The 14,259-nt window shown below is 40.5% G+C and overlaps 1 protein-coding gene across 1 annotated transcript in view; it reads right to left on the bottom strand.

The window, feature by feature from the left end:
- LOC127809771 (aminopeptidase P1) overlaps positions 1-13,804 on the bottom strand; it is a 54,460-nt gene extending 40,656 nt beyond the window's left edge. Inside the window, exons 1-3 of the mRNA XM_052348835.1 lie at positions 13,554-13,804; positions 13,293-13,356; positions 12,449-12,588 (exon numbers count right to left, since the gene is read on the bottom strand). Of these exons, the coding sequence (XP_052204795.1) occupies positions 12,449-12,588; positions 13,293-13,356; positions 13,554-13,646 (297 nt within the window). The 5' untranslated portion in view covers positions 13,647-13,804. The remainder of the gene's footprint in view (positions 1-12,448; positions 12,589-13,292; positions 13,357-13,553) is intronic.
- Positions 13,805-14,259: the final 455 nt, after the last annotated feature.

Below are 14,259 nucleotides of genomic sequence, written 5' to 3'. Positions count from 1 at the left end.
AAATAGGTAATGTCGCCATTTCCTCACTGCAAACACTATTACCATCAATTCCCTCTCATACATAGATCTAACTCGACCAGTGGGGTTTAGGGAATGGCTGAAAAAGGCAATTGGTAGTTGTTGCTACTGCATCAACACTACCCCTAATCCATGCCCAGATGCATCAGTTTCAATAATGAATTCCCTCGAAAAATCTAGCAAGGCCAACACGGGCAGATTGGTCATTGCCCTTTTTAAGGGATTGAAAAGCCTACTCCGCTAATTCATCCCAAAAGAAATAACCCTTCTGGAGGCAGTCTGTCAATGGCCATGCCACTTTTCCGTAATCTTTCACAAATCTCCAATAATACCCCATAAGACTCAAGAATCCTCGAAGTTCACGCAAGGATTTGGGGCTGGGCCATTCCATCACCGCCTTAACCTTAGAGCTGTCTACAACCACCCTGTCTTGAGAGATGATGTGCCCCAAATACTCAATCTCCCTCTACCCAAATTGACACTTCTTCGCATTAGCATATAGCCAGTGGACTATTAGAAGCCCCAACACACACCTCAAATGTTTCCTATGTTCAACCATATCCTTACTGTAAACCAGAATGTCGTCAAAAAACACTAAAACGAAGTTCCACAAATGCTCCTTAAAGACCTCGTTCATAAAAAATTGGAAAGTGGCGGGCGCATTTGTTAACTCAAACGACATAACCAAAAATTTATAATGCCGCTCGTGTGTGCAGAAAGCAGTCTTAGGAACATCATTAGGTGCTATTAGAATCTAATGATACCCCAATTTCAAATCCAACTTGGAAAAAATAGCAACCCCATTCAATTCATCCAATAGTTCTTCAATAACTTGAATTGGAAATCTATCGGGAACTGTTACCTTGTTTAAAACTCTATAGTTAACACAAAATCTCCAGCCACCATCCTTTTTCTTGACCAGCAACACCGGGCTGGAAAACAGACTCACACTCGGCATGATAAGTCCTGCTACCAACATTTCTCGAACCAGCCTCTCAATCTCGTTTTTTTGAAGGTGGGGGTACTGGTAGGGGCACACATTCACCGGCAACACTCTCGGTTGCAACGTAATCACGTGATCTCACATTCAGTGTGGGGGAAGCCCACACGGCTCCTCAAACACATGCCTAAACTCCGCTAGTAGCTCCTGCAAGCTACTAGGGATTGCCCAGCCTACATCTTTTTCTTGGGCAGTTAAACTCCCCAACTCCAATAGCACCCCTTCTCCATTCTCTCTAAATGCCCTCATCATTGACTTCAACGTTACTAAAGTTTTTGCTAAGGCTAGAATCCCCATACAGTGTGATGGTAGTCCCCCCTACTCTAAACTTCATGACTAATGAGCCCCAATCCACTTGTGTTTCCCCAAGTGTGGCCAACCACTTCATTCCAAGGATTACATCCGAGCTCCCCAGCTCCAATGGCAAGAAATCTTCCACCACTTCCACATTTTGCAACATTAAGGTTACCCCTTTACACACTCTAGCCCCCTAAACAGCCATACCCAACCCCATGATCACGCTATAGCTTCTCATTTGTGACCTGACCAGTCCCAATTTCTACACCAATTCCGACACTATAAAGTTATGGGAAGACCCGCTGTCAATGAGAACCACCACCTCCTGGCCTTTTATTTCCCCCCTGATCTTCATGGTTTGTGGAAGGGTTAAACCAACTACCGAGTTTATAGAAAGCTCCACTACTTCCCCTATTTTGACCGTTTCGCCTTCCTCCCCTGAATTCTCCCATGTTTCAGCTCCTTCTATAACTTCCTCTTCCTCTTCCCTTCCTCCTTCGTGAATTATCATCACCTGCAGCTCCTTGTTCTTGCATTTGTGCCCAATCATATATTTCTCATCACAACGGAAACACAACCCCTTAGCTCGTTTAGCTTGTAGTTCACTCTCACTTAGCCGTTTAAATAGGGGATCGTTCCACTTACCGACATTAGGAGGCCAATGAGAGGAGCCAGGGATGGTGGTCGTCGATCGAGGTGACGCCACCGGGGGAGGCGAGACCAGCTAGTGGTTGGCGACTAGGGTTGCAAGGGTCTGTGATCTAGTTGTGCCTGGACAGGAATGGCTCCCTCACACCACTAGATTCCTCTCCTCAATTCGTTGGGCTAGGTCCATCATCTGCTCCAACCCAATTAGTCTCAGTACCCTCATATCCGCCCTTATGTCAGGCCTTAATCCATTTATAAAATGGCCCTCCAGCAACACCTCTAGCATGTCCTCGAGAGGAGAAGCTAGCGTCTCGAAGCAGAGGCGGTAGTCCTTGATGGACCCCCACTGCCATAGCTCCAAAAAACCGTTCTTCCACTGTGCCTTCTTGCGTGGGCCTGAATTTATTTCTCATCATCGCCTTAAGCTCTTCCCAACTCCTCACCCGTCGCCTTCGTTGCTCCCACTGGAACCAAGCAAGGGCCGCTCCTGCAAAGCAAAGGGCAACGAAGTCTAATTTTTTCGCATCTAATAGCTGATTCACGGAGAAGTACCCCTCGGCCCGAAACACCCAACCATCTGGGTTGTCACCTCCAACACTGGCATCTCCGGGCGTTGGACCCTTCCATCCAACCTCCCATATGAATCGAACTCACCGCTAGCTTCCTTATGCCGATTTCCTAGTTTCGGCGTGGTCTCCCCAGTGAGGGTCGAACCCACCGATAAGTGCTCGCTCGATTGTTTCCCCTTCCTCCCTTTCTCTTGGTCCTCCCTATCATGACCCAAGTAGTAATTAAAGGGCAATATAGTAATAGTATTATAATAATAGTTAGGAGATAATTTAGAAGCACATGGGGTGCATGTGCTAGGCTGCTATTGAGCTTGTAATGCCTATATAAGGCTACTACTATTGGTTTGTTGGGGTATGCTGAAAAATTAATGAATTGAAATTCTAATTTCTTCTCTCTGCCATTTTTCCTCTCTTGTTCTTCTTCCTCTCTCTTCTATTCTTCTGATTTTTCCCCCTCTTTCTTCTCATTTTCTTCCCCAAATCTATCAATTCTTGGTTCTAAATCAATAAGATCCTTCTGATTGCCGACTTCAGCCCATTATGAACCCTAGGTTCATGACAAATGGTATCAGAGCAGTTATTCCTTGACTGTGATTTTGGAAAATCAATAGTGTCCGATCAGATTTGAAGTAAGCAAGCCAGATTCGAAGCGGAGCAAGACGGTCATTAAAAGCGAATTCAAGCAACTCTTAGTGGAAGCGGATGAGTTGCAGAATTCAGCGATTTCGACAGATACAAGCGAGCAAGTAATTCTCGATCGAGTCTTGAAGGCTAAGCTGGCAATAACTCTCAGTTGTGAATTCAGTGAGCATTGGTTAGAAATTGCAAACGAACAAGCTAAACGATTCAGAATTGGCAGGCGACTTGGCCAAACGGATCCGATTGTGATTCTGACAAATTCTTAACGGTCGGGCTCGTATTTTGGAGGCGTAATTGGGCAGCTGGAGTAGGCGCGATATGGCGACTCCTAGGGGAGTTCCTGTTGATCAGAATTCCTAGACAAGCAAAGCCTTCCCATCCTTAGAGCTATTTGCAGGAGAATTTTGAAGAAACTGCAGCCATCGATTCTCGATTTTGTAGAATTTCACTAGTTGCAGCACAATCGCTCAAGGAAGGCACTGTTGGACTCGAAATTGGTAGGTGATAGAGATTGGGTCAAACGTGGAAATAGGAGTCACGGCCAGTAGGGGATGGTGATTGGGTTGGCGACTTCCCTGTGCGGCTGAGGTGAGGCGATTGTCGCCTTTGAATCTGGGCCCTCTTGTTCGAATATTGAGAGGGAAGCAGGTGGTAGCTTCAAAGCTGGAATTTTGACTGTCAAAATAGATAGCAGCAATACCTAGAGGTTGTTTCTCTGCTGATAGCTGAGATGATGGGTTTTTTATTGCAATTGAATTCCAGCACTCTTGGGTGTTAGTTGCGTTAAACATCTAAACAAATTTCCAACGATTTTGGGTCGGAATTGAGGACGAAGCTGGTCAGAAGTGATAGGGGTGAAGTGGACCAAGTCCGAGGCGATGCAGGCAGACCCAAAGCGATCGCAATTGTCTAAGATTAAGCAATCTTGGTTGAAGATTTAGAGCTGGTGATTCTTGGCGGCTCCCAAGAGCGATTCAGCGATAAAGAACCCATAATGGCATTGGCCGATTGGCTTCGAGGGTGATCAAAGCCAGTTCGGCGAAAGTTTGGCAATTCTTGTTTGTCGTTGAGAGGTGAAGTAGGTTAGGCAAGTCCTCCGACCAGTTCTTGATGGCTCTGAAGGTGGTGGAATAGGTCTTGGATCTCGGCTAAGAAGCCCAACAATTTCGGTATTTGATTCCAACAAAGTTTGGAGCAGTTAGGAGTGGATTGTGGAAGGTGAATTTGGATGGGTGATTCTTGGCTGTGAATTCCAGCGCTCTTTTGCGGTCATTCTAATCCGATTTCATTAACGAAGCAGTAATTTCAGGTGGTAATTCCAATCAAATCCTAGGCTGCTAGTAAGGTAAACAAAGGTTAATTTTGGCTTTGAATTTTGGGATAACTTGTTCGAAGAAGAGCAGTATGTATATAGCTCATTTTGTTTTCAAAGTATGTTGATTGTGAAAAATCAGCTAAGGGGCGCAGTGCATGTAGGAGACCCTGGGAGCGTCAATTGCAGTAGAAAAATTCTTCATTTTCAGTTGAAATGGAGCCTCAATGGCAGCCAAAGAAGGTTGCATTTTCAGTGGGGTGTCCTACTGGCCACCTTAGACAATCAGATCCTCAATGGCAGCAGAAAAATGCTGCATTTTCAATTGACCAGAAGCATCAAACATAGGGAAAGGATTTTGAGAAGGAGATCAACCAAGGGGACAAGGAAAAAAGAAGTGGGATCCATGAAACGTGTGAGGGATTTGATCGTATGTTTCGCGAGAAGCTATAGGAGTTTGCGATGATACTGACTAAAAAGTATCATTACAACTTCCCCGCAGAATACTTCAATGATTATCAAGGAAGTTTTAATAAGAAGGAATTCCTTAAAGTGGAGCAGTCGAAGAAGGACAACCTTACTGAAAGTAAATCCTTGGTGTACTCCAGCTACCAACAAGTAAAAGTATTTCCACTTGAGGAGGCCCCTACTGAAGATATGGAAGGGTCTAAACATGCTACTCCCTTGGTCTTGGCTGTGGAAAGGACTGAGGAGTATATTAAAGAAGAGATTGGGGAGGAGGAAGTGGAGGATGGCACTCAATTAGTTGGCAACTTCTCAAGCACTGCCACTAGAGCTGAGACTCCTGATGCCATTGATCTCTTGAAACAGCAGAATAAGGAGCCTAAAGAGAAGGAACAAAGGATTGCACCAGACACCTTGCTTGGAACATCTCACATGTATATCATTGGCACGAGCACACAAGACAAAGCAAAGGTAACATTGCACAAGAAGAGTTGGAGGATGGAGTTGTAGGGCTGACGGCACATTTGGAACCATTTTTTTTAATTACACTAAGGAAGAGGCGGATGGCTGAAATTGGTGTGACAGCAAGACATAATGTTGTTGTTGTTGAGGAGAAAGAAAAGAGAAGGCAAAAGAAAAGGGAAAAACAAGATAAAAAGAAGGAAAAGCGAAGAAGAAACCGCTGGGTGAAGATGGGCATTGAATAAAGAAGCAACGGCTAGGTGGTAATAAGTTTCTTGGGGACAAGAAACATTTCAAGGGGGGGAAATTGTCACGACCTTGGGTATTATAGGGGCAAAGTTGTAATTGAGTTACAATTACAGTTAGGGGGTATTTTTGTAATTCGGTTACAGCACATGGGTGTTGTTATTCTGTTATTTTCCCTTTTTGTCTTGTAGCTTAGTTGGTTAGAGAGTTTTGTTTGGTAGCTAAGTGAGGCTATATATATATTGCCTCAGCTGTAGGAAGGGGATATACTTGAATTGATAATTGAAAACTCTCATACTCTCTCTAAGAATTCTCTCAAATCTCCCTCTCATTTCTCTCTTCTGCTCTCCCTCAATTCTTTCTAATTTCTCCCCTATTTCCATCTCTCCATCATCGTTGCCATGTTTTTCTTGATGTTCTACACCCTCTGGAACTCTTTTCATTGATTCTAATCCCATCTGTAATCCCTCTATCTTCCCTTCAATCTGTTATTGATAATTTTCCATTCTTCCCTCCAGATCCCCACTCTCTCAGAGACGGTCACCCCTATGGATCGTTGCTCTGATACCAGATTGATAGGACACTTACACAACCGATTGAATTTTAGCTCTCTCAGTAGGAACTCTTTAATTACAGTAGCTTACAGTAATGGATATTAGCGAATGCAAGGAAAGAAAACAAGAAGAAAACAGGTCTATTCGAGAGGGCCTCACTCTCTAACAATTTCTTTAACAATTTTTAGATCCCTTCTCTCTCTTCCTTCCTCCCCTTTTATACCTATCTCTCATTCTGTTTCAGCCACATGAATGAATATTCCCCTCTAACCAACTTCTGACTCTTTTACCCCTGACTCAATTCCCTTGGTTGCCCCTATTTTGCCTCTCCTTTTATGCCTTTGATAGGTAAGACTAATGAAAGTCCTAACACCTTACAACCAGCGTGATCAGCATCGGTGTACATAATTAAGGGCAAATCTGTGGGTGAAGGAGAAAACAACAAACCCAAACCAAGAGTACCCTTTCGGTATCGAAGTAGTCTCTTACAAGCCAACTAATGTTGTTGCTTAGGGGAAGATAGAAACTAACTTAGCTTATTAATTGCAAAGGCAATATCCGATTTAGTATAGGTCAAATATTGTAAGGATCCAACAAGAGTCCAGTATAATGATGGATTAGAGAAAAGATCACCCTCATCAGTTAAAGAAATAATTGCATTCATAGGGGTTGCACAAGGCTTACAATCTTGTATGGCTACCTTCCTCAATAGATCCAAAGTGTACTTAGACTGAGTGAGATAAATGCCACTATGATCCCTGTGTGCTTCAAACCCTAGGAAAGAATTGACATATCCTAGAGTTTTTAAAGAAAAATGAGTATCAAAATCCTAAATACAAGCTCTAAGAGTTATGGTATCGAATCTTGTGACTAGGATATCATCTACATACACCAAAATGAACAACACAAACTTAAAAGTTCGTTTGATAAACAAAAAAGCATCAAACACAGCCCGTGTAAAACCCCAAAACTGTAGAGCAACCCTCAATTTGGTGTACCAGGCTCGAGGAGCTTGCTTAAGGCCATAGAGAGACTTTTTCATCTTACATGCATGTGAAGGATACCGAGAATCCACAAACCCCTCTGGCTGAGACATAAACACCTCCTCAGTGAGATCACCATTTAGAAAAGTATTATTTACATCCACCTATTATATGTCCTAACCAAATGTAACAACCAATGAGAACATAACTCAAATAGTAGGAGCCTTAACAACAAGACTAAATGTCTCTGTATAATCAATTCCTAAAGTTTGAAGAAACCCTTTGGCTACTAACCGAGCCTTGTGCTTAAGCACTATCCCATCAGAATTATACTTGATTCTAAAAACCCACTTGCAGCCAATAAGATTCATATCCTTAGAGAAAGGAACCAAATCCCAGGTATGATTGCGCTACAAGGCTGCAAACTCTTCCTCCATAGCCTTAACTCATCATGAGTCTAAAAAGGCCTCATGAACAGAACTAAGCTCTAGGGAACTCACTAGGGCATGAGGAGAAGTAATTAGGAGTTGCTTAGCCTTGGACCTAGTAAGCATAGGATGAGAAGAAGGGGCTAGAGCAGCTGTGTGTTTAGGGACATGAGCTGTAGGTCTGGAAGAAGACTGCACAGGCTGTGTGACAGCAACAGCAGGCAAGGAATCAGTAGGTGAAGAAGAAGAAGAACCAGGAGAAACAGTGTTTGAAAAGGAGGAATTTGAGGGTTGTGCTACTTGAGAGGAAGTGAAGGAAGGAAAAGATTGGAAGTACAGAGTGGAAAAACCACCATAAATTAACTAAGAAGTACAAGAAGAAGAAGATGATGATTATGAGAACAAATTAGGAAAAGGGAAATCATCAAGATTAAATCGCACATGCCTTGAAACATAAACTCGTCCTGAGAGATGCAAACACTAATAACCAGCTTGAACATGACTATACCCAAGAGAAACACATTTGGTGGAGTGGAAATCAAACTTGTGCTTGATATAAGATCTTAGGTAGGGAAAACAAGCACATCCAAAAGGTTGTAGCATTAAGTAATTAGGTTGTTTGTAATATACCAATTCAAATGGTGTGCTTAATTTGAGAGGTGAAGAAAGAAGCAAATTAATGGTGTGAATTGTTGTTTGAAAGGCTTCAACCCAAAATTTGAGTGGCATGTGAGCATGGGCTAACAGAGTAAGTCCCATCTTTGTTATATGTCTATGTTTCCTCTCAGCTACACCATTATGTTGATGGGTATAGGGACAAGTGAAACATGGTTGTATGCCATGGCTGTGAAGATAAGGCAAGAATGCTTTGAATTCCACCCCCCCCCCCCCCCAATTGTCGATTTGTAAAGACTTAATTTTGGTTTGATATTGAAGTTCAACAAGTTTATGAAAAGTAACAAAGGTAAACAAGGCATCAGATTTTAACTTCAAAGAGTATAGCCATGTATATCTTGCGTATGCATCAACAAAAATGATGTAATATCTATACCCTTCAATAGACAAAGTAGGAGAAGGACCCCATAGGTCTGAATAAATCAACTCAAGTGGTTTATGTGCTATAATTTCACAATCAGCAAATGGTAGTTGATGAAGTTTTTCAATTTTACAAGAATCACAAAAAGGAAGAATTGAATGAGAACAAGGAATCTGGATTTTATTTAGGATCAATTGCAGTACGTTGAATAACAAATGCCCTAACTTTGCATGCCATTGCTGGCACACATTATTATTTTGGGCAACATGAACACTAGGAGACAGTCCATGACAAAATAGATGTTATCTTTTACAGCTGGCTAAAGAAAAATGATTACAATTGTAAAAAGATGTACTGCTAACAAGTTGTTTAGGCTTGATAGGTTGGGTTGGAGTGATTTGAGCAACATGACCAAATGCTAAATTTAACTAGTAAAGCCCATCCTTAAGATGTCCTCGGAGTAACACCTACCCGGAATTAATGTTCTTAATCAAACAGGAATGAGAATTAAATTCAACAACAAGATTATGGTCTCTTGTAAGTTGTGAGACACTAATCAAATTTTTCTTCATGTTAGGGACATGTAGGACATTTGGCAATGAAATAATAGACGTAGGTTTAGTTTGAGTATGTAACTATCCAAGACCAACATTAAAGATGGAAAGTTGCTTACCATTACCAACGGAGACCTTATCACCACCGCTGTAAGGAGCATGCAAGGACAAGGTGCTAAAATTATAAGTAATATGATTTATTGCTCTAGAGTCAACAAACCAAGAGGGATCTGACAAAGAAGACTGGGATAAGTTTTCAAGTGGCTGAGAAAAATGACTTTAATGAACCCCTTGAACCAAATCTATGTCACTCATGTAGGCCTCGTTAGAATCACTAAGGGAGGCTAAAAATGCTCTTGAATCTGATTGAGGAACAACTAAGTGTTTCCAAATTTTTTACTACGTGTAGGTGTTCTCTAAAAATTCCTATCAAAACGGTGATAACACTTATCAACAAAGTGCCTTGGCTTGCCACACAATTGGCAATAGATCCTCCTACCTAACTGCCTGCCACGACCTTTTCCCCTTTTGTTTATATAACCACCTCCTCTTTGTGTAAAGCCATCTCTATTGTTCATAGAACCACTAGCACCTCTTAGAATATATGCAATCATGTTAACATGCATAGAAGATGGCATAACATACTCAAAATTAATCGATGGCAAATTCTTAGAGGCTAACCTTTGTTCATGCATCAACAACAAATATTGCACTTTTTCTAGATCAATATCGTCCATTTGGTAAGTAATGAGACTAACAACCATCCCATACTCATGATCTAATCCATTAAGGATTGCAAGAAGCAAACCCTTGTCATTCAAAGGCTCACCTATAGCAGCCAGTGCATGGCCTATAGTCTTGATTTTAAGAATACAATCATTGATAGACAAGGAATCCTTCTTAATCGACCTTAACTGCTGCTTTAATTGAAATGACTTTGTAATAGTTTGGCGTAAATATAAACTCTCAAGAGAAGATCATATCTTGGAAAATGATTCACAATGAATCACTTGCGCTAAAACTGATCGTAGAAAAGAGTCGGCCTAGTAGCAATTGGTTCAACCTTATCCAATTTAGGTATTCAGGATTCACCATCGGAGATCCAACTTCACCAGCAATAGGATCTATCACATACTTCGCTGGAGGCAATGCCTTGTTGAGAAATGGCAGGAGGTCAAAGGCTTTGATCGTAGCTAAGATTTGCGTCTTACAAAAGATTAGTTGCTTGAATCCAACTTAATTGGCATAAAACTAAAAGCCTTTGCCACCACAGCAAAATCAGACTACGAGGCAGATGATAACGATGAAGAAGAATGAGGTGGAAGGGAAGAAGAGGCGCTAAGATCGGGATTAGACACCATGGACATATGTCTGTGGCTCTGATACCATGTAATAGTAGGCTAAGACACAATCGAGAGAGAAGAAAGAAACTCTCGTAATTCACTACGAAATGAAATGATCAAATGAAATGAAAGACATGTCAAGAAGAAGCCACAGCTAAGTTTATACACTCAGCAAGCCTACAAGAAACCGCCTAACTAAACATCACACTAATACATACAACAAACTATAATCAACTTAACAACAAACAACAATTAATTTAATAGCAACAACATGATTACAAAAAACTTTAGGTAACATGTTCTTCCAAAATATCCTAGGAAAAGCAACAGAGACGTATTCAAAAGGTGAAACACGAATTTTAGTATCAGCAAGGTGCACGGGAAGGCATTGATAAGGACAAAAGTAGCAAAATGGCAGTAAGCAAGAGATCTATTTGACAGGCTTACCGATGCGGTTACCGAATGGGGGCAAAATGACAAAATTGCCCCCACCCACTTTGCAAATTTGCAAAGTGGGCCACTCCTACTCCCTCACCTTCCCTCCCATGGTCGCCGCCTCACCACTGCCATGCCGCCATCGCCTCACTGCCCTCGCCTCGCCTCGTTGCCATCGACGAGGCGAGGCGATGGCATGGCGGCGAGGCAAAGGCAGCTGCCATGAGAGGGGAGACGAGGGAGCAGGGCAATGGCCCACTTTGCAAATTTGCAAAGTGGGCGGGGGCAATTTTGTCATTTTGCCCCCATTCGATTATCACATCGATAAGTCTGTCCGATTCTCAAGACTTTTCCTACTTATTATTACCACTTATAGCATATGATTGGAGATGTGAGAAGAAGACCAACAAAGCAAACATGACATGAGGCAAGTAAATGAAATGGATGAAGTTTGTAACAAAGAGGAAGAGGAGGACCAAAGAAAACTTGATAGGAAACCCTTAAACATGACACAAAATATAATGGTCTTACAAAGGATATGGCCAGGGATAGAGATGGTTGGAGGTCTATAATTCATGTAACTAATGTCACCTAGAGGGATTAAGGCTTATGTTGTTATATACAAGATAATGAAGAATGGTGAAAAAAGGGATTCCAAGGTGAAAAAACCTCATTCAACCAAAAACAACGAATTCCTTTATACTAGTACTCTAGAAAGCAGAATGACAAAAATGACAGGAAATAATGAAATATATAATCTGAAAGTAAGACCCATTCATCTAAGGACTGTACTTTTGACTAAATTCTCAGTACAAATAAATTGCAATCAAAATAAGCCATTAAAGGGGGGAAAACAAAGCTACGTGTAACTGATAAAATTTGTAAAGTACAGACCAAATGCACATAAGATCAGGATGACAAGAGAATATGACTGCAAATGACAATAAAAATTGTGTACAACAAGACTCAAAAGAAACAAGAATAAAAATGGCCGAATCAGTGATATGGCTTAAGATATATTTAAAGTAGATGCCAAATTTCTAAGAGAAAGCACTGGTTATAAAAGTTGAAATCAATCAGAAAACTATGTGAATGGAGGTCTTATGCCATGACTGAAGATTGACTTCATATAATTTGGACCGGCATACAAAATAAGAGAAAAATTTCCCAAATGACTGGTCAAATTAAGGCACTCTAGAACAGAACGGTAACAACAGATAAAATTCAATTCTCAAAAAAAATGGAACATTTAGGAAAAAACTCAAGAGGATGTGATAATGCCAATTGCCCAATCAAGTAACATCTAAATGAAAATAAGGTATAGATACAATTCAAGCAAACATGAATTGGCTTTGCATGAGCCTCAAAATAATTACGAGGGGCAATGCAAGCTTCCACTTAAAAGCTAATGTCCTCAGCATATAAATTAAAAGAAACTCTTAAAAGGAAGGTGCCTCACATCAGCAATCCAGATATCCACAGCAGGGTCTTCTCCAATGCGCATGAGCTTCCACTGGTGGCTTAGTTGCTGTGATGCCTGCAAGAAGTACCTTCCATCGGTCCAGAGCAATGCATCGTTCATTGTTATAAGTGCCAAACCTAAACGGAATTCAATAGTTGTTATATAGCAAGCCCATGTTGATTCCGTTAAGTTACCACCAGCTTATCTAAAAGGTTAATCTAGTAGATAAGGATTAGTTCATCTTACAAGAGTCTTGAGTTCAAACCTCACAGCTGACCCAATATTTAAATAGTTGCATTCATTTAGATCAGTTATTCAATAAAGCCTGGCCACACATGTGGGGGTATATTGAGAGGTAAAATAATAAACTGTCAACAGATTTAGTACAGACAAACTGTGACTGCGTAGGACCTAAACAAATCATGCATCATCATGTATTCGTGTTCCCTTTAATTCAATAAGTAAAGTTGGCAAATTAAGATCACCGCATTTAACTTGTGCACAATCAGGAAGGCTGCCACCTTCCCTTCAACCCATATTCATCATAAAGTTCAATTTTTGGATCAAGTGAGATGATCAGCATGTATATGTTATTCATTTAATGAAACGAGACCTCTTGGAATTCAAACCATAAAGTTGCTATCACATCCAATTATTCGTATATGAAACGAGAATGCCCTTTTTAAGTGGCGGAATTACAATCCAAAGAGTTTGAGGTATGTTTCTCAGAAAACTTTGGTACATTAAGCTATCAGTATGGGGAATCAAGAAGCAGTTATTTCTCTGAGAATCAAATTGAGTAATTCAGAGTCAATCGCAAAAAGATAAAAATGGAACTAACCAGCACTTCCAGTGAACCCAGAAACAAATTCACGCCTTTTATCCCTCTCGGACACATATTCACTCTGCGACAACATCCGGAGGTAAAGAAGAAATCAACATTAGTTGATGGATCTCGAAGAAAGGGACCAAACTCTAGTCAACATAGTTGTAATCAAAATATCTAATGCACAAGAATCAGCTTTCTGATTACCCAGTAATATCCTGGGTTTTCAAGCTGACATTGAATTACCAATCAGAAAGGAACAGAGAGAAGCCCGACCTGATGATAATCTTCAGATGGAATGATCAGAGCATGGAGAGGTGGAGAGTGAGAAGCCATTAAAGACCTCAAAGCCGCGAGTGTATCTGCCATCCTCTCTCTCCTATCTGCAGAGTTCTCAGATTTTGTGCAAGATGAACTGTGAAATCCCCAGATGCAAACGATCGGGAAACCTTCGGAGATGAATTCGAGTGCCAAAAAGCACGCTAGTGTTGGTGTATCTTTTAAATTGAGAAATTACATTGATTATCCTTAGGTTTATCTACAAAGAAATATATCTCACTTATCGATTAAGAGGATAACATCAATTCTAACTACCGAGTAAATAACAAATATACTCAAATTGTTCCCTCTGTCTCCCCTCTCATTCTATGGATTTTCTTAAAAAATATTTATTATTTATATATATTTTTTATAAAGTTATATAAGAATATAAAAGAATAAAAAAATATAAAAAAAATATTCAGGATTCATAATGGGTTTTCTCAAAAAATAAAAATAAAAACTTTTTTGAGACAAAATCAGGTTTTTTATAAAAAAAAAAAAAACTACTCATCATTTTGATATGATTTTTTTACACAAAGTCATCTAATAATAAAAGAAACATATTAAGAATTTTGAATTTTTTTTGAGGATTTATAATGGGTATTTTCAAAATATATTTATTATTTTGATATGATTTGTTATTATGACCTTCCTATGTAAA

This window comes from Diospyros lotus, chromosome 9 (genome assembly GCF_014633365.1).
Source record: "Diospyros lotus cultivar Yz01 chromosome 9, ASM1463336v1, whole genome shotgun sequence".
NCBI lineage: Eukaryota > Viridiplantae > Streptophyta > Magnoliopsida > Ericales > Ebenaceae > Diospyros > Diospyros lotus.
This window is presented reverse-complemented; position numbering and strand designations above follow the sequence as displayed.